The following is a 20,516-nucleotide window of genomic DNA, read 5'->3' as shown; positions in this document are numbered from 1 at the left end:
GTCTCCTCGTGACTCAAGGGGCCCTTTTCACAGATGAATACCAACTTTTGGTGTCAGTAATCAAAGCCTATTCTGAACCTGCCTAAGCAGAAGATTACACTGTGCTTTGTGTTCAAATAATGCTGCTGCTGCGTTCTACTGTAGCAGTTAATTTTTAAAATGAAGTGTAAATAAGCCTGCAAGATAAAAAAAAAAAAAAAAACAAAACACCTTATTTTCAATGGGGAAAATGCAAGTGTTTGAAGTACTTTCTTTTGATTAGACTTTTGCTTTGGCAGTGAGGACATGTAACTTAAAAAACAACATGAAGGCTTCTGTAATTAGAGTGGGTGACTAGGTTAAGACTAGTAAAGTTGTTCTGCTGATACTGAATTTCTCATGTATGTGAATAAATCCTAAACTAATTTTTATAGAAACAGGTAATGGTTCAAAATTTTGCTAAGTACCAGACACTTCTGAATTTAGAAAATTACTTAGGCATATGTGCTATTGTGCCCGCAGTGCATAGCTCTGTGCTGTACAAAATACTGGTAGCTAAGCTGATGGACAGCTGAGCCTTGTGGTTTCTATACAGGAAACAGAGAAGGTTCACCCCATCCTGAGTTCCTGTCGTTTTGGAACAACTTTAGGAAGCACTGGGTCAAAACATCTAGAAATCTTCCGGGAGGTTTGGGATTTGAGTTTTTCTTAACGCTGGTAAGAGCTCTGTGTAGCACACTGCTTGCTCTCCAGTCCCCATCTTAATACGTGGATGTGCCAAAAAGCACACCCAGGCAGTTACATAGAAATTGAAATGCTGCTTTGCTCCTGCTTGGCTCAACTCTGGATTCTGATTCCAGGTGTCCCTCTCCTTCCAGCCTTCCTCTACAGTTGTGTCCTTTTAACCTTGTGGCAAAATTGTGTGGTCATTTGCTCTTCCCTTTGCTTTGTCATTCCTCCGCTATTCTCTCCCCGTGCTGGCCCCTTAAGCAAATAACTTTAGATCACTGTACTTAATAAAATTTAAAAAGTCCTCTCATTTGCTTCTCCACTGACACTTTGACTTTCTTGGAAAAAAAAATGTTTTGGGTAAGACACAAATCTTACAGATAAGTAAAGCTCACTACCTTTGTGATATGGGTCTTGTGCCCTGATCTGACTTGATGCTCTTGCAGCTTTAGTGTTGTGCAGTAGTGGTCTTTACCTTTCCTTTTCCTAGAATACTCCAATAGTTGCAGTCCTCCTATAGAGTTGCTCATTTTGCATCTGCCCCACTTCTTATTTACTCCTGTTTTTCCCTTCTGTTTCTTTGCTTTCCTTCCAAAAGTATTTTAGGCTTCAGTCAGTCTTCCTCTGACTATTAAGTTTCTTCTTAGTTAAGTCTCAGGCCCAGGAGGTTAGTCCTGCCAAGGTCCCGCTTTCAAGGTCTTATCTGAGGGAATTGTGCAGTTCTAGTCGAGTAATGAAGATGCCTATCTGACAGTAAGCAAGTCAGGAGACAGCTTTGAGTAGAAGGCCACAACCATATATTGTTGGAAGACCTGGAAAATTAGCACGTTCCTGTTAGTTCAAATCAAAGCAAACAATAGAAAAAACACATTTCACTTATCCTCTTGGCTTCCTCAGAAGAACTGCAGGGAGGTGACATGGAAAACAGTAAAATACCAGGAAGTGATAGAAAATGTAGCAGCTTTGTGGATTTATGGAGCGCCAGTGTAAATATACTGTCATCTGTGGTGTCAAATACCAGGCAAGTCACTGTGTGTTCTTAACGCACAGGTTTCAGGGTTAACTGAAAATAAAGGCCATGAGATGTGTGTAGCCAAAATGCACCTATGGGAAGGGTACGTGAAGAAGTGTTTTATCTTTAGGCTGAGCTGGAGGTGTGGAAATATTTTGTACAAGCCTGATAAACTGTACTGCTCAGGTAACTGAGGCAAATGTAATGAACCTTTTTCGTGTTTCTGTGCCAGCCAGCTATAGGAGAAAAGTCCAGTCTTTGTCCAGGCTAATTGGGCACCGAGGGGGAGGCACTAGTGAAGAATTGTTCCCATCACCAACTATTCTTCCAGTTTGTTTCATTGTTAGCATTTTAACAGGACCCAGCCGATTTTAAGATATGCTCAAGGTTTTTAAGACAAATACTTCAGTAAGAGCCATTCTCTGGGTAACAAAACAGGTAGGTCAGTGGTAATCTTTTTCTTGTGTGTGTAAAGATGACTTCTCTCAATCTGTAGAGATCAGCATTTTCTTTCATAGCAATCATCTTAAAATGAAATTGTACTGAGAAGAATGCAACCATGAGCAATGAAACTGTGCTAGAGCTTGCTAGAGTTGCTGCTCTAGGTTTAATAGTGGTGACTTGGCTATCCATTCTTCTTAACATGTTGTTTCCTGACAGATGGGAGGCAGCTTAAGTGTGTATCTAGTTATTCAAGTGCCAATGTACATAAACACCTATGCATCTTTTAAAATTGTTTTGAAACTACACTGGAGTAGGCAGTTGATTCAGTTAGGGGTATTAGTAAAGCACATAAAATCTGATTTTAAGGTGTGGCCAATGGTTACTGAACTCATTTCAGAGGCAAAGAAACACCACTATTATACTGGTGTACAGCAATCTTTTTCTCATATACGAACTCATGTCTGTACAGATGTCCCTGAGCTTATTTGGCTTTCAGGTATATTTTTTGTCTTGATGAATGTCACCGAAAGAACAATGGGTCCATAGGATCCATCCCACTTTTTTCAATCGGCTTCTGATCAAATGCTGGTAGAGACCCCCAACTGCTTGCATAAAGCTTGTTTTGGTAGTGCACTCTGGTTTTTGAAGTTGTGAAATAGAGAAACTTTATGTAACTTCTTCTAGAAAACAAGCTTGATAGTGTAGAATCATTTACACAGAAGCTAAGCACTTATTCTTTAGCTAGCCATGATCTTTTCAAGCTTGAATTTCTTTTCTGAATTGATTTTTCTGAAGGCTACTTGTCCTTAATAGTGTAGACAATAAACAACTTTTCAGATGTCTTTGTTCAGGCTCTGTCCCATGCAGTCTGAAATCAGACTCGAGTCAATCTCCTGGGGTAAGAGAAAATGGATATCAGGTGCTGTTAGGCAAATTCCTCGGTTGTCATGCCCAAATAAGAGAGAAATAGAAGTGGAATGATCAACTTCCAGTGTAGTCTTTGGAGATTTTACTGCTTTCCATGGGATATATTTTCCCCTCACATACAAATCTGTGTGATGCCACATCTAGGGCTGAAACTGTTTTTTTTTTTTTCAGTGCAGTATCAGTTGTCAGTCTTGAGTCACCGAGTCTCTTCAGTTACTTTTCTCAGTCTGCCTTTTCTTCTAGTACCTGAGGGGGAATGAAAGCAGCCATGACTCCATAATTAAGCTTATTGAAGAATGTGTGTTGGAGTCTCATGGCTCTGGCTTGTTGCCTACACAACATGCTGGAATCACTGCGTGGAGATCTGTAAATTATATTGCTACATCACTTTAATTATAGCCTTGTTCTCTCTTTAATATCTCAGCTGCTTTCTCTGTGTACTGCGGGACACTGCCAATGATCAACACTTCTCCTTGTTTCATTTTATGAACCTGGCTAAAGGTGGTTTGCTGAGTCACTTCTTTTTTTGGTTACCCTGGGCAATGCTCTGTCCATAATTAACAAATGAATTGTAACCAGTAAGTGGGTTGCAGTCTCAGTCTACTAACAAGTGAAGCATAATTATGGAGTCATAGAGTAGTCCTAAAACTTCTTGAGAAAGTCCTGGTATGTGTTGTACCTGAGGTTTAAGATACTGTGATATACTTAGTGGGAATACTTATGGCTTTTTTAGTAGGAGTGGGAAATTTGGGGGTATTAAGGCACTAAGTACAAAGGAGTCAAAATATGGTATAGTTAACCCTTAGCTTGCATGTCTGAGCCTGTTTCTCTTGGCAAACTCAGGCTTTGTTGTTGTTAACTGTTTAGCCTTTCTTAGTGACAGTAGTGGACACAATTAATTTTTAACCTTTTATTTAGATTCATCTCTTCTGAATAAATGAAGAAAGTGACTATGAAAGCACAACATCTACGTTCTGTTTCCATCAATGAGGATAAGTTTATAACCAGGTAAGCTTTTAAAAAAGAAAAAACAAAAAAAACTCACAAACAAACAGCACTTAATGACTTTGTTGCTTTCTTTCTAGTTACCGTATTTATTCATTAACAGGGGATCCTGTAGAGTGTGAGCCTGTAGCAGCAGCAGCAGTTCCTCGAACTTGCTTGCTGTGAAGTGTCTACAGGACAAATTTGCCCTTTATGTAGATTTCAAGGAACAGAGCATTAAACCTTTTGGTCTCTGATTTTGAGCATTTAGGTAGAGCAGTAGTTTTAGAAGATACTGAAATAAAATTCCAAATGAGGGAAGAAGACTGTCCTACCTTTGACATCTATTAAAATTTAACATAAGTTCCAGTGTTTAACTTAAGGCCTACTTGTTTGAGGCTTGGGGTTTGGTCTGTAGCCCCAGGTGGCAGGGTTTCTTTACAGAAAGGCCTAGCAGGCTGATGGCTCTATTCTGTGGTGAGTGAAATTGGTTCTTTAACCTCCTTATAAAAAGCTCAGAATTGCACTCAAACTGTATTTCATGGGATGCTTTTCCACTGTTAAATCAGGCTGGTAGGACTTCTTCCTCATGCTGCCATAAACCCTGAGCCGCCTGATGTATATAGCTCCATCCCTTTTTTAGGGGATTAATTTTTTCCTTGTTGACCAGAGCACTGGAGCTGGAAGAGGGGCTCCTTTCTTCATTTGTTTCCATCCTCCTTCATCACCCTGTGTAAATCTAACTGTAAATGCATGCAGGGATGGGGCCTGTGATAGAATATCTCATGCTGTAATAGGTATTTGCATCTGAATCCTGACGCTTGGGTATGTGGCATAAGCAGTGCTGTTGATTCTCCCTTTTTAAGGAAGGCTGTCAGTGTTGCCAAAAGCGCGCAGGCAATAAATGCTTTCCTCCCTTTCTGAAGAGTTGTTCCTTTTATACTGCTACTAATTTGGGATGTAGGGCTTTTGTGTTGGAGATAATCTGTGCAAATTTTTCATGTATGCGGCATACAGAAGCAGTTGGTAATGTACCAGATGAACCAATGTCTCTGGGTTTTTATTCCCTTTTATATTTGCTTGTTCAAGTGGTGAAATGTGGATCCTGAATGAGACCCTTCTACATTACAGTCATGGTTTCAAGTACTGTTCAAGTTTCTATGCTTCGTGAAAAAATAAGTGTTTCAAGAATCAATAGCATATTCCATGTGCACTCAGCTTTACTTCCAGTGTAATTTCCAGACTATTGTCCCTCATATATACCTTGAATCTGCTGTTACGTTACTCCTCTTCCAGTTGTATCATGCAAATCTTGCTGATGTGGCAAGCCTGCTGTTTTGGAATTGCTCAATAGCTGGATCAAAAGGCTGACCACAGCATGTGGAATTATTTGGCTGGCTGAACTATTGTGTCTTGAAGCACAGCTGCCATAAATATCCATGGGTAAATGTGTAGGGCTTGGGGGAGAAGAGGACACAGGTGAATCTTCCTGGGTTAGCATTTCAAGTGAACATAGTTTGGGCTCTGTTGTGGTTTACCACCAGGCCACTTGACCTCACAGCTCCCTTGTGTCCTGCCTTTGTTACTGAAGAAAGTGGTGAATCTGCAGTATTTGTTACCCTTTTTAGGTTTGTCTCTAAGTTGTTCTACCAGTTATTTAGCCTTGGCTTCCATTAATGGCTGCATTTGGCTGTTGTCACAAAGCTCTGCCACAAGGAACAGTTTTGCAACTCAACAGAGCTGCTTATTTTCTGGCAGCGTAACTGAAGAGATGACCATCTGCCTCTTGGTTAGGGCAGTTTTTAGGCCTTTGTAGTGAAGATGTGTTGCAGTAAGACTTGTTCTGGAACAAGTAGGCTGGTGCACGTGTTATTCCTTTCTGGAGCTGAAAGAAACAAATATTTTCTTCTGTCTCCACAAGGACAAACAAGTCAGTGTGAGCTGCTGTTAAATCTTTCCCTCAGGGCTTCTCTAATCGCTTGCGTGGTTCGTCACTGTTGGTTGCACTAATGCAAGACTGAAACCTGAAAGATTTATTTTGCAAACTTCTGTGGAAGTTAATGGGACGTTATTCTAAACAAGGCAAGAAACCAAGTATAAAATGTTCAGACCTTGCTCTGAGAAACATACTACCTCAGAGGTAAACCTTGGCACATCATCTGGTGCTTTTATTTGCCTTTGCAACTGACATGGACTGAGAGTAATAGATGGGCCTCAGAGTGTGGTCCAAGTCCTTATTTTTTGCTGATCTGTCTTTATGGAACTGATCTCCCCAACTTTCTATCTGGAAAAACCTTGAAAAATAACAGCTGTCAATAAAATTATTGGTAATGTATTAGGCTGCAAAGTATGAAAAGACTTGTGTTTTAAGTGCCTCACAAGCTGGATCAGCAGGTCTATCCCACTATCTGTCAAACAAAACTACTTCTCTCCTACTTGCATGTTAATCTTACATAGCATCTGGATTTGGCCTGTGTCTGAGGCCAGGACGTGCTTAATCTTGCTTACCTTTAGCCAGCGTGATCAAAATTTCAGCTGTATGTGATTCATATCTAGGTCTATTAAAACTTACGCTTTTGGTGGGATGACCTGAACACAATCTCTCATAGCTCACCGGACACAAAGAACCAGTAATGAGCTATTCCAACACAATGGAAAGAACGGCTTTTACCACCTGCACTACTAGGGTTTAAGAGCAAAGTGACTTGAAGGAAATGTTGAAAATGTGGTTTTGGAGCCTAATGCTCTGTTCATAAAGCCACTTAATATTTTGGGGGGAGTTGCAGTAAGGTAGCAAAGTAAATAATTTACATCCAGAAGGAGTATCCGGAGTGTTAGAAGGGAATGCAGTTCATCTTGTTGAGTTTAGTGGTGCAGCCCTTCTCCCACTGTTACCTGCTGAGTAAAATCCCTATTTATCTTTTAATTTCTTGCCACAGGAAAAGGCTCACCCAGCAGCAGGACACTACCAAGTTCAACTCCTTAAATGGAGCAAAGGAGGGGTAGGGTATGCCAGGGAAAGCCTTCCACTCATGCAAGGTGTGTGCCCCCCGCCCCAGGCACAGCATAGCCACAGGAACAGGCCTCCCTGCTCCCCACACTTCACCCTCCAGTGTGGCCCCTGCCAAGGTGGAGGGGAGGAAGGCCACACTCCCCCTGACCAGTCTGTGTGTTGGGCTCTCGGGTAGCAGCGTCCATCGGTCCTGCTCGGGCACTCTGCTTTGAGGCAGTGTCAGATGTCTGTCTGCCTTGCCCCAGAGGAAGAAGTGCTACAGGTCCGTACCCCTGTAGAGACTTGCATGGTGACATAGTTCTGCTTAGTATTCTTCAGAGGTACCATGGGATCCAGATGTTTTGGTTTTGTATAACTGATTAGAGGTGACAAAAACAAAGCACCTGCCTTGAGCTCTCAGAGGCTTTGGACAGGACGTGCTGGAGGTGGAATAAGCACACCTGTGTCTTAAGCCACATAAGAGGGTGTACACTGCTGGAGTGAGGCTATGACAGTCCCAGGAAAAGATCCTTTCATTGTCTAATTGGTACGCTTAAAATCATGCAAATTAGTTTCTTACCAAAGTTATTCATATTTCTTTCTGTAATCCATCCTTCTATTCTCTTGCACTGGTTTCTTGGAGTTTCTCAGTATTCTAGGTGAGATTCCCTGAGCAACACTGACCTTTTTTAAAGTTTACACAGTCAACTGTGCAGCCATTTAAACAATCAGTTTGAGTCAATTGAGTCATAATCTGATCAGAGAGATATAATATGAAGTAATATTAATTTCAACCCTGAAAATATCCCTCTGAACTGCTTTGCAGTGGTGGACAAGTTGATGCCATTCCTAGGGGAGAAATCGCTCTTAGGTTTGTCATCTCTGATAAGGGTACCACTAGCACTGTTGAGAATGTCCTCATGTTCTGGGATGCGGGGGTGTTGTGACTGTTACAGGAAAACAGGTGTTAAGAATTCTGCTGCAGCTATTTATGGCAGTGTTTCCAATGCCTTCAGGCTGTACTGTAAAGTACATGTATCTCTCTCAGAAGGTGGTGTGTAATACTCTGCATATAGTCTTGGTCCATATATTCCTGCACCTCCAATGTTTTTTCTTTCATGTTCTTGGTGAACTTTGACTGTTGAAATATTAAACTGTAATTTCAACTGAGTGTCATCCCCGTGTGTGACTTGGTTTTCAGTGATGGTGCCAGAAGTCAAATCTTGGTTTTGGGGTGGTATTTTTTTGTCATGGGTTGTGTTTTTTTTTTTGTACTTAAAATTGGTGTAGGAGTTGTAATAGTGCTTCTGATTGTACATGAGTCTTGAATAGTTCAGTAGGTCTCTGTGGAACTTACTGTGAGAAAAGTTTGCAAAATGCTATCTGTTTTTCCTGTGGTTTAGCTGTTGTAATATCTCATACTAGACAAAAACATGGAAATAATAGACACTATTTAGAAATAAACTTGGTGTCTGCATTCACCACTGCAAGACAGTACATAAAACTATCTTGATTGTTAGTCATCTCAGCTGGTACTTAAGGATTTTCTGTGATGAAAAATTCATATGCTTCCATGCAATTGTTTCCCATGCTTAATTGTCTCTGCTGGTGGAAATTACTTTATTGAATTACAATCTAATTCTTTGCTGTTTAATTGGTATGGGGAAGAACGTTTCATTCTTGATGGCCCTGAAATACATATCACTTAATTCTGTCTTTTTTTCAGTCCTCAGTCTGAGCTGCAACTTGCTTTTTGTCTTCATGGTGGTTGCCCCTTACCACTCCCCCTGCCTTTTTTTTTTTTTGGACTCTGTCATCTTAGTGTTCATCCTGCCTCAAAAATAGCACCAAGAAGGCAGCGTGCTTTGACCAGACTTGGCCTTGAGCTGTAATTCGAGCAGCATTGCTCTGAAGAAGGTACTCCCATGTGTATCTCCTCGTATGGCGGTTACTTCTTATACAACAGCACAGCACTGCTGATGTGGGAGCAGCAGCTGCTCAGCAATGACTGGAAGGTGCTTTTCCATAGCGCTGGTGCTGGAGCAATTGCCCCGCAGCCTGTGTCTGTGAAACGTGGCATTTATTGCTTCTTACCTGTTGACAAGGGATATGTGGGCAGCACTGGGGACATGGGCTGTCCACGGCACGGCTGCTGTTTGCTGGGGGGGGGGGGGGGGGGGGGGGGGGGGGAGGAAGGCAGACAGAGCTTGTGCTGCTCTGGACTGTGACTTGAACCCAGCTGAGGTGCTGCAGCAGTGCTGTCTGTGCACCCACAGGCTGCTCAGGGCTTCAGGATGTCGAGTGGCCCAGGATCTGCTGAAATTTCCCAGGAGGTTTGGAAATCACACAGTTAAAATCCAGTAGTTGAAGTTCTTTCTTTCCAAATTGCTAAAGCGGGAAGGAGGTGGCTGCAGCCTGGGAACTGGGATGTGCAGTAGCTCTAATTTGGTTGGTCTGAAATTCCGTCAAATCTGAAATGTTTTTGGAAAGCGTCTTCTCCTGCAGTGTTGTGTATTTATCAAGGATGGAGACAGGTATAGTTACTACTAAGTTTTAAGCATTATTATCACTAGTGTGCCTCACGTTGCCTTCCTGCCTCAGTGCAGTGTTTTCAAAGCAGAATGTTGTGCTGCTTTTTTTAATTGAATCATGAATTTCTGTTTGAAATCTGAGATGATAGGCAGGCTTATAATCCTTGCTTGTTGGCAGAGGTTCTCTTTATCTCCGTCCTTTTTCCTCCAACCAAAGACTTAGTGCAAAGCTGTTATGCTTCAAAGCAAAAAAAAAAACCTGAAATGTTTTGTCTTAACAAACTGTAGGTATTTAGAAGAAGATTATCTGAGGAAAAAAAAAAAAAAAAAAAAGAAAAACCCAAGAGAAACTTCATGTGGGAAAAATAAATTGTAACCTAACTAAAATAATCTGCAAATTGGTGCACGGGAATGTTGTTCTTGTTTGTTTCCCCTCATGACTATAACAGAAGTCCAAAGTACAAGTTATTCTGGGGCAGTTTTATTAATGTCACATCAGGTGGTGACTGTGTATCAGGTCTTTAAAGGAGAAACTTATAAACAACCTGGTATCCTGACAGAATTTTACTCCCGCAAAACGGTGTATTGATCATTAACAACCCTGTACAAAGATGCAGTGGTAACACAGATGCAGGGTTTTACTCTGCCACTTAGCACTTGGGGTTTACAGTGACAGGCATGTTAAACAATTATTCTTTTTATTGTGGTCTTTTATTCTAGAGAGCAGCTCAGTTCTCTTCTGAAGATTTATAACTCTTACTATTCCGATCAAGAAAATCTGCAACTGTCATGTAATCAGGTAAGGATCTATGTAAAAATAATACAAAAAGCACAATGTAATAGTAGGAAAAGCACTAATAGGTGCTGATGTTTAATGCAGCTAGTCTGAACAGTGTTACCTTTGAATACCTGTTGTGTGTTAGTAGATTAGGTGGAATATATCACTGTAATAAAAACACTGGAACAAGTGCTAGAGTCAAATGCTGTGAGGAGAAGAGAGCAGAAATAGGTATGTTCAGACTAGTGGGAGTTTCAGATTTTTAACAGTGTGATCTCCTTGCCATCCCATTCCTTAGCATATTGCAGGAAACCGTTCTTTGGGTTGACCTCTCAAGTCTGACATCGTTAGCTGGGAGGGAGTAGGACTGCAAAGATTCCCTCCTGTCCCTTCAGCTTGAACCCACAGTGTGTAATGGCAGGACTGCTGTCACTGGGGTCAAGGACAGACTGCCTCTCCTCAAATGTGAACCTTCAGTACAGAGAAAATGCTCATAGATGTAGCCCCAGGAGTGTGTCCTCGGTGGGGACCAGAAGGGCCTCTGGAGCTGAAGGAGGGATGAAGGCATGAGTTGTGTCTCTCAGACCCGGGTCCCTGGTTCAGAGGTCTGAACTTCCTTCTCCTTCACAAGCTGCGTTTCTGTTGGTTTGCTGATATCAAGACCCAAAAGGACATTAAAGGTATTCTGGGCAAAAATGGTCTGAAAATGATGGGCAGTCCTCCCTTCTCTGTCGCAGCTCGTTCTGCAGAGATAGAGTTCGATGTCAGCGAGAATGGGGACCGGTAATAGGTTTGGGACCGATATGCAGTGCTTTGTATCAACAAGGGCAATTTCATTAACTGTTTCTTCCTCCTTTGCCAGCAGTCGTTCTTCCCCTTTACCACCTTTGTAGCACCCTGGTTTCAGAAGAGCTAGTCATCCAAGTAGAACAAATAGGATTTGACTTGTAATAGTATGAAATTATGGACATGGTGGTTGGAAAACATCCTGCGCGGTGTCAGACTAATGCTGACAGGAGATCAGGTCAGCTATGGCTTTAGCTAGGTGGTCTGGAAATATCTGAAGTATGAAGATTGCATAGCCTCTCTTGGTGACCTGTTCCAGGCTGTGTCAGCCTCAGCAACTTCATCGTATTCCTGTTTGTTTTTTTTTTTTTTTTCCAGCGAGAAGGAAGCAAACCATTTATTGAAGGCATCCTGCCGATATTTTGGGGAGTCCGACATCCTATCCAATTAAAAATTCAGGATGAGAAGCAGATACCCTCTTTTGTTACCCTGAAGTCGACAGAGAACGTGGGTTTGTTCCCTAGTAAGAGGTAATGGATTCACTTCCCTAAGGAGGAGGCGGGCCAGTATTTAGAGATGGCTGATGTAGGTGGCTTCAGTGGATGTGGCTGATTGTACATCCCAGATTGCCCAAGGGCTGTGGTGGTTGTGTGCCCAGCAGTACTCTGTGCCCGGTGTAACTGGCCTGGTCTTTCGACTGCTTCTGCAGGGCAGAAAGATGCATCTTTGTACCATCTTCATTGCATCTTTGGCTTTTGGCTTAAGAACAGCTGAGAAGGCAGAGGAGGTTGCTCTTGTCTATACTGACTATTCCCATGCAAGTACTGGGAAATTTATATACATAAATATTCACAAAAACAACCCCACATATATATATGTACACCAAATAATGTTGGTAGCCCCTGACAGAGCTCATGTCAGTGCACATTGTACAGCATGAAGCAAAAAGCTGGTAGGTTAGTGCTAAGTGACTGTCTAGCACGGGTTACCTTCCCAGGTACTTCAGGTGTGAAACCATTGTTTCTTAGGGCAAAGTTCAAGCCAGAGAATGAATACTGGCTCTGTTTGTGCAAAATCTAAGGTTAAAACCCCTTAGAAATATGCAGAGATCTGCTGCTGCCTATGATGTTTCACATCTGAGTGCGTTGTGATGGTCAGACTCTTGGCTGGATTCACCATATCTTTAAAAACTGATGTAGGTTCTTAGAGTATTTCTTCTGGTTTTGAATGCTATTTCCCAAGCCTTGGATTGGTGAGTTTTGAATTGTATCTGATGAGCTGAAGCGAAGTAATGTGTAATACAGAGGCTGAGCTGATGGTTTACCTTAAATGAAATAGGGGATTTATCACAGAGTCAGAGTTCGTTTTCTTAATTATCCATCACCTTAGATGGCATGTGGTACATGTTTGAATTGTGGATTTAGTTCTACCACCGCTGCAGCTGGGGAGTTCCAGTAAAGTCAGGGACAGTCTTCCTCCCCATCTCTTGCTGTTGAAATTAAAGGATGTAACCTGACAGGAGTAACTACCAAAGAACTAGAGTCTGAGGCAAATCGGGTTCTCTTCCTTCATCTTGACCAGGTCCGCTGGTACGGGGTGCCTGTGGGGTAGGGTCCTGTCTGGCAGTTGAAGTTCTGCCTTGCCTTTTATTTCTTAAAAAACTTACGACTGGTGGAGATCTGAATCTTAAAGTAAATATTAATTCATGATCACAGAAATGTGAAGCTGCCCAGACATGCTCTAAGGTATGCAGAGCACCTTGGCTGTTTGATCTTACGTGAACTTTTGAAATACATGGAACACAACTGAGATTGTCATTTGGCATGTTTGTTGGCGTTAGTTGAATATTGTTTTGAAGATATATAGGAAATTAATTTTTAATATTTTACTACAAATTGCTGTGTTCTCCATCAGAGCAGTAACTGGCCAAAGACTTTCTGCTGGAGAGTTTATGCAATCAAGTATGGAAATATGGGCATAAAGAAAGGGGTTTTTTTAAGTTTTAAAATAGGTTGGATGGAATTCCCTGTTCTTGTACAGAACTGGTTTGGATAGCATGAGGGGCTAGTGTGGTAATTTAATCTTTCATGTCCCCATCTGTGTAACAGATATGATGCACCCTGTGACTATTTAAATCACTGTATGTGTGTGTTTTCTCAGTGCCTGCCTGGTACACTACATGTGATTAATCTAGGGCATTGCTATATAGTAGATAAAGAGTTATTGCAAATTATTTAAGGAATATCATGGTTGATGTTCAACAGGCTCTAAATAGCATTGTGTTACATTTGGGATCCCTGGTCATACCACATCTTAGTAACCAATTTTGTTATGACGTAAACTAAAATTACTGGCTTCATGTACCACATCGAAGTCTGTAGTTGTGTTCTATAGAGTTTTGAACAGGGATATGAATATATTACATGAAGTAAGAGTATAAATTGAAATCACTCAATTAATTAGGAGTAATCAAATATAAATATGTTTGGTATTTCAGGGGAATGACACGCTGGGGAGAGTTTGATGACCTGCATCATATTAGTGGGGAGACATTGAAATCTGCTGAAGAAAAGCCAAACCTTGAGAAAAGTTAGTGTTGGTGCTCTTGCGTTCACTAAAAATTCTTTATTCTGTGACTGCAAAAATAATTTGACACGTTAGGCCTTCTGTACCTGTGAAGAGAAATCTTTCTGTCTCTAATGAACATCTATTACACGCTGGGGAAATGCTTGATTTTTCACTGATTAGTGGAAGCGTTGCTGTGCAGATAACTTTCCAAACGGGCTGTGCTCTCACCAAAGAAATCATTCCCAAGAAATGAACAAAATAGCAAACTGTGGCCACTGCAGGTAGCCTGTTGTTCTTCATTGCCTGCCTATGCCTCACTCCTCTCCCATTCCCCCCATCCACCCAAAAAATAATTAAAAATAATAATAAAAAAAAAAATAATCCCTCCACCAAGAGCCTCCTTCCTGTGAGGGTGCTGGCAAGGAGGGTGCAGCAGCTGTGCAATATGCCGATGCAATTTCATTTTGTCCAGGTTACGAAAGCCGCACTCTGCAGTCCAGGAGCGAGCAGGAACAGGGCTGTGGTACCCTGCCCGGGGCTGCCAGCGGCGCTGTGGCCGTGCGGAAGAGGACCAAGTTCCCCATGATAGCGAGGACAGAAGTAGAAACTCACAGGTTTTCGATTAACGGCCACTTCTACAACTACGAGGTATGAATGTTTGTGCTTGTCTTCCATCACCTGAGGTTGGGACAGATAAAAAGGTCCAGCAAGCTTCTGGACTCCCCTGCACCCCCTCAGCCAAGGGGTGAGTCCCCAGTGGCGCCCCCCTGCGTGGCCAGGCCGGTGCTGCTGGGCCTGGCCACCTGCGTACCCGGGGTGCCCTCTCTCCTGGGGACACCGCCAGCCCTTGCTGCGGTCCCAGAGCTGTGCTGGTTTGTGCTGTCGGAGTCCCGGCCGTGCAGTACAGCTGTCCTCATACTCACGCCCTTCCGCTGCTCTCTTTGTTCCTAGACATCAGTTTTTACTCCAGCTTTTGGATCGGAAACTAAAATAAGAATAAACAGCCAGATGAGAACAACAGAAGTAATAGAACAATTGCTTCGGAAGTTTAAGGTAACTGTGAGTTTACAGAAGCAAGTGCAGCCGTGTTGTAGGAACGTGAACTCGAGTGTGTCACACCAGTGCTGCGGGAGAGGCAGGCAGTAACTGGGGGGTGGGATAGTGCATGGGACAGTGCACAGAAACAAACCACGGGGACTGTTTTTAAGGAATGGGTTGGATTTATTTTACAGATGTTTCACGGCTTTTTGAGTCTGTAAAGTTTTACTGGGTATATAGTGAAGTCAGAACTACAGAACTGCTTCTCTATAAAGTCGTGCACAGGAGGAGGAAACGCTGCTGCACTTGAGTATTTCGTAGCCCAAAGGATGTTTGTTTAATGCACGCAGCCGTGCTTCCCTCTAGTGACGTGCCCTAGTATTTGTGTTTTGCTTAAAACAAGGAATTCTCTTTTAGCTGGAGTGTCTGGGAGGTGCGTTCTGTTAGATCCAGGCGCACAGAAAGCTCCAGAAAGTCCAAGTTAGATCTAGTGCTCAAGGTCAGTGCCATACTGCCTGAAACTACTTCTTTTTTTTATTTTTTTTTTCCTCCTTTGGTACCATCTTCCGTTAACATGTTTATACCCAGTCAGAAATATGTTTACTGTTAGTGCTGTGTGCTTCTCCAATATCTTTCTTCTATGTAGCTTCTTAGTGTATGATTTTTTATAATTCTCCTTTTACTTGTCTAGAGACTTTGCTATTGCAGAATTACTTCATATGGTTAGTAAGACTTGGTAGCATAATACTAAAAGGAGAAATTGACTTGTATGAATAGTGACATAAGGAATGGAATTACAGAGCAGGTTGTAAAGTTGTACAGAATAAGTTGAAAAATAAGTGTTCAAAAAGACTGCTATTTTCTGAATGTGGTTGTGTGGGCAAGTGGTTAGGAAGAGATCACAGGGTTTTACCCTAATTGTAATACTGTTGGCAAATCTGTGAGTCACCTGCAAAGAAAGTTGTGTGAAATAGTTAAGGATGCTCCAAGGAAACAAGACTGGAAAGATCTGGTGTTGCCTAAGGCAGTATGTTACTGACTGGGGCAGCATGGTAATGTGAGCAGTGTGAGGTAGTGAGGTATAGGGACAGTGAACACGGCACCGTAGCTCTCTAAGCCGAATCCAATATCTTTTAACTTTTCCACAGACGTGATCCCAGTTTCAGACTTTGATCTAAACATTAGGTTGAGAAGCACCACGAGTCTCTGCTGACAGCGAAACGTTAGGCAAGTGCGTCTGTCAGTCTGAAGAGACTTTTTTTCTTTGTGTTTAACAGATAGAAAACAGCCCACACGAATTTGCACTTTATATTATCCATGCATCCGGAGGTAAGCCAGGCAAAGCTGTGTGCTCACTTCCTCGCTGATCATCCTCTGTGCGTGCGTGCGGGCCGCTTAACTTGGGGTGATGGGATTCGTCACAGGCATCTGTCTTCGCTGGGACAGTGTGGGTGCAGCGCGGTGTTCGGGCTTTCCTGGAGACCCCACAGAGGTGTCCTGTAGTGGAGAGGAAGACCTAAGTAATTCCGTGTGCTGCCAGGATGGGTGGTTCAGCTAAACAGGCCTTCATTTGTCCTTTAGATAAAGGCGGTCTTTATTTAAGGTGCTCTTCTGCTCAAACCCTTGTTCTGCACAGCCACGCTGCAGCTGTGGGACACCAGGCTTTGGGTGATAGTCCTGGATCGCAGATGCCTAGTCAGAAGTACTCATTTTTCTGTGGAAAATATTTACTTCTGCAACACAGCTTATTTCTTCAGGAAAAAGGAAATTTTATCTTTATTAAAAGGAATACCTAAAAGAACGGGAGGGAACTGATGGGCATGTTCCTTAAATGTTAAAATACAAATTTGAAATAATGTTTGAAAATTAGTGAGTAGCTTTTGGTTTAGGGTGTCAAGGTCAAGCTGCTAAGCCTGGGATCAGTTTTTTCAATGCTTGCTTGACTACCTAAATTGTAACTCTTTTGTGTTGCATCTACCAGTTCCTTTCAAAACACAGAGTGTAAGGTAGGCACCACATCCTCCTGTGAATAGGTTTAGAGACTTGTTAAGGATCTAATAATTGCACATCAGTCAAATATAAGATATTTATCAAGAAAAAAAGACTACTGATTGCATGAGGTGTCTGGAAGCATTGTTGTATGCTGTGTGCATCATGACATTTCTTGTAAAATCCAGAAAAGAAGCAGCTGAGGAGTGGAGACGTTCCCTTACTGCACAGACTCTTGCAGGGGCCCTCCGAGAAGATTGCCAAGTTTTTTCTCATGGACAGGGATGTGGAAGAGATTAGCAGTGATGTACGTGTATCTTCAATTCTATTAGTTCACAGTATTTTTCCCAAGTAGCATAGTTGCTAATGTGCATTTATTTTCTTAGGTTGCTCAGTATATTCAGTTTCATCTTCCCTTTTTGGAATCGATTCTGCACAGAATAAATGAAGAAGAAGAACAGGAGATTCAACAGACAATTGCAAGGTGAATAGAATTAAAATGAGTGGGGTCACTTGGAGTCCAGGAGAACATTTACAATTACAGGTTGGCTCAAGAGGTGAATGCATTTATGTAGCAGAGTGCAGATAGAATACTGTGCCATCACTAGTTAAATGAAACTTTGTGTGATTTACAATGCTGTCTATATCCTGCACACCCACATGAGCTGTTGCTGTTAAAGATTCCAGAGTAAATACTGACTACACATACATGGGGGCATCTTCCCAGAAAATTCAGATCCTCTGGGTCACTTTTGTTTACTTTGTTAGTTTTCTGAGCCTTAGAGCGGTTCCTCACTTTCTACTTGCAGCTGTGTATTTCCTTGGAAACTACAAACGCAGCACATACTGTGATACTATTGAGGTAGCATAGCATTTAAATTAGATTAGCACCAAATTGTTAATGTCCCTTTAAAACCTCGCTTCTAATAAGTGGCGTGAGTTCTTCCGACAGTAGCTCAAAATGCACTACAAGTACAAGTTAGAAACGCACTGGTATTTCTGAACATAAATATGAGTCCTGAGGTCAGAAGCCTTGAGAGTCTATACCAGCTGTGGAACTGTTATCAAATGAGTGTCTGATAATCACTCTGAATTGAAGTGACCAGAAAATGTAAATAAAAATATAAATATCAATTGTCATTTTCTATCGGAAAAGCTTTCATTACAACGTATTTCAGCCATTCAACTAGCATGTTAGAATTTGGGTTGAGTTTTTGCAGGATTCTGTGTTACTTAAATGCATTCTCTCTCTCTCTCTTCATCGCAGGTACCTGAAAGAGAAGCGTATGATATGCCAGCACCTTCACAGTCGAACTGTTAAAAAAACAGAGACTACTGTTTGATGTGAATGGCCCCACGCACCGCCTCGGCCAGAGGGAAGGCGGGAGGTTTGCTTGCGTGTGCCACAGCTGAAGAGCACTTAAAGCACAGGGGTGTGCACAGTGCTGGAGTTTCTCCTGGTCATTATGCAACCGAAACTGAACCCGCTCCGCTACAACTGGAATGCAGGTTGGGAACCACCTAAGATGCACTAGATCCCCCAAAAGACAGATGCTGAATCTAGCTTGGGACTTAAGACAGGGAAAAAATCCTGTGAGAAGCACAAGGCTTAAAAACTTAGAAATCATTACCAGAAGTCTAGCATATAAGAAAAATATTCCAATAACCAGTGTGTAAATCCTACAGAAAATATGCAAATTAGGTATATGGTTTTCCTTCTAATAGAGAAATGTTGAATTGTATTAGGAGGAAGCTTTTCAGTAGAGATAAGCGGCAAAAGGTATTTATGTATCTAATATTGCAGTTAGGCTTTTCACTTGTCTTAAAAAAAAAAAGGACAAAGCAAAACAAACCACCAGTGCAAGAGAGACCTGAAATCCTACCAGCTTCAGATTGGTGGATGCTTCACTTGCTTAAGCTTTGAGCTACAGTTAGAAAAATATAAATGTAAACCCTCCCACTTAATAGCTTCTCAGGTCTTAAACATGAGGGAATGTATCTCTGAAATGTATCTTTAACAGCAAAGTAAGAACTCTCACTAAATGCTGTGACATCTTCTTGGGTCCTGGAGGCACTTCTGCATTTGTTGTCGTCGTTGAAACAAATGATTCCATGTAACTTCCTGTGGTTTCTGTGTGAAGGCGGAAAAGAGAAGTGTTGGGTGCGAGGGGCTGAGCGCCAGAGCTGAGCTGGGTTGGGTGGGCAGCCTGCTTCCCCAGACACAGCCCCCAGCTCTGGGGGCCTGGCTGGCTGAGCTGTGCTCAACAGTGAAGCTCACGCTGTAGAGATGTCAATAAAATCCAATTTGGCGCACAATTAATTGCCCTCCTGTATTAGTTTGTCTTTTTTACATGGTTTCTGTGTTTTGCCTGGGCTACTTTTGGCCTATGCAGGTAGCAAGGTAAACACTGGGAGAGGGAGGAAATCACGGTGCAGAAAACGTTGCCTAGAAATCATGTGGAATAAATCAGACTTGAAAAACTTCACACTGCCTGAGATGATGATAATTTGAAGGTTAAAAAGTCAGTGTGCTAATTGAAGATATTGTGGTTGGGGCAAGGGATTTATTTGAATGTTATAATCCTGCCCAGGAAAATAATACAATAATTATGGACAAGGGAGCATGGAGGGAAGGAATAAAAATAATTCAGCAGTTAAGTTGTGTGGTATTAAAAACCAGTTGCCCTCCAGGTGGAAGTAGAAGTTCCCTGAAGCAATAGGAGCGCACACACAAGCGTCGCTGCAATTTCCCCGGGGACCCATTCAAATATCTTAGCCAAGTTTTAGGAGTTATAAAACTTGCCCTAGAGCATCACCGGTCACACTTGCAGGGTAAGGTCAAGTGTCAGTGAGGTCTGAAGCAGAGCACGGTCAAGTTCCTGGCCAAACCCAAGCAGAATTTGGCAGTTTCAGGCATGTCATGGACTCGCTGTTCGGTTCCTCTGAAGCCAGGGATGTCTCGAGCACCAGGCTGCCTCCGTTGAAGCACACTGGAGCCCGGGTGGGAGTCGGAGCAGAAGCAGAACTCTTGGTCTGCATGTCAAGCACAATCCTCTGTGTATCTACACAACTCCAAAACTGAGCCATTTTTGCCATCATCAGATGTTAAATACTTGAATCCTTTTTGTTTCACTTGGACTGCTGGATTGAGAGTGAAAGATACTGGAAAATACCCATGGTAGCTAGTGCAGATGATCTAGAGTCTAGGGGCTGGTGAAACAAATCTGAGACTCTGCTGCGGTGTTAGTTCTGCATGAATACTGTGCTTATTGAAATGAACCTTTTCTGACAAATACAGGCAAGAACAGGGGAAGAATTTATTCTAAAGCATTCTAGGATATTCAAGGTAACACAGCAATGAAAAATGGAGGTGACAGGACGTGGGGATTGCTTTTGAACTCAGAGCTGTTAACCATAAAGACAGCAATTGGAGTATAGATCTTACCTGAATTTGTACTACGAAGCTACCCCAGGAGAAAATTCAAAGTCATCACTGGATTTAAAAAAACCCCCAAAGCTGAAAACCCCAACCACCCCCCAAATTCCAAAAGACTGATCTTCATCAGAGAATGACATCTTAAGAAAACAGCGCTACGAGAAGCCCCCATGGCCACCTAATTCCTGGTTTGGTACTGGAAACATGACTGATACCTGGGTTAAACCAGTGAAAATTTGGGGTTTCTGTCCCAGCTCCCTGCCCTTCCCAGACAGTCGCTCCCAGTGCTTTGTTTCCCTCACCGGGCACCCACTGGCTGCTTT

At 42.3% G+C, this 20,516-nt stretch overlaps 1 protein-coding gene across 8 annotated transcripts in view; it reads left to right on the top strand.

The window, feature by feature from the left end:
- RASSF6 (Ras association domain family member 6) overlaps positions 1-19,073 on the top strand; it is a 91,243-nt gene extending 72,170 nt beyond the window's left edge. For 6 of the 8 annotated variants that reach the window (XM_033007878.2, XM_033007884.2, XM_033007890.2 and 3 more), the window contains 10 exons: positions 4,010-4,099; positions 10,319-10,397; positions 11,541-11,692; positions 13,660-13,751; positions 14,203-14,378; positions 14,682-14,783; positions 16,046-16,097; positions 16,946-17,064; positions 17,144-17,241; positions 18,025-19,073. In XM_033007878.2, coding sequence (XP_032863769.2) covers positions 4,029-4,099; positions 10,319-10,397; positions 11,541-11,692; positions 13,660-13,751; positions 14,203-14,378; positions 14,682-14,783; positions 16,046-16,097; positions 16,946-17,064; positions 17,144-17,241; positions 18,025-18,100 — 1,017 coding nt within the window. In that variant the 5' untranslated portion in view covers positions 4,010-4,028 and the 3' untranslated portion in view covers positions 18,101-19,073. Of the gene's footprint in view, positions 1-574; positions 697-2,139; positions 2,159-4,009; positions 4,100-10,318; positions 10,398-11,540; positions 11,693-13,659; positions 13,752-14,202; positions 14,379-14,681; positions 14,784-16,045; positions 16,098-16,945; positions 17,065-17,143; positions 17,242-18,024 lie in introns of those variants that run through there. The other 2 variants (XM_033007911.2, XM_033007928.2) reach the window with 2 other exon arrangements.
- The last annotated feature ends 1,443 nt before the right edge of the window (positions 19,074-20,516 follow it).

The sequence above is a fragment of the Tyto alba genome, unplaced genomic scaffold, assembly GCF_018691265.1.
Source record: "Tyto alba isolate M040663 unplaced genomic scaffold, T.alba_DEE_v4.0 Super-Scaffold_23, whole genome shotgun sequence".
Taxonomy (NCBI): Eukaryota; Metazoa; Chordata; class Aves; order Strigiformes; family Tytonidae; genus Tyto; species Tyto alba.
The sequence above is the reverse complement of the archived record's forward strand: the minus strand, read 5'-3'. Positions and strand labels throughout refer to the sequence as shown.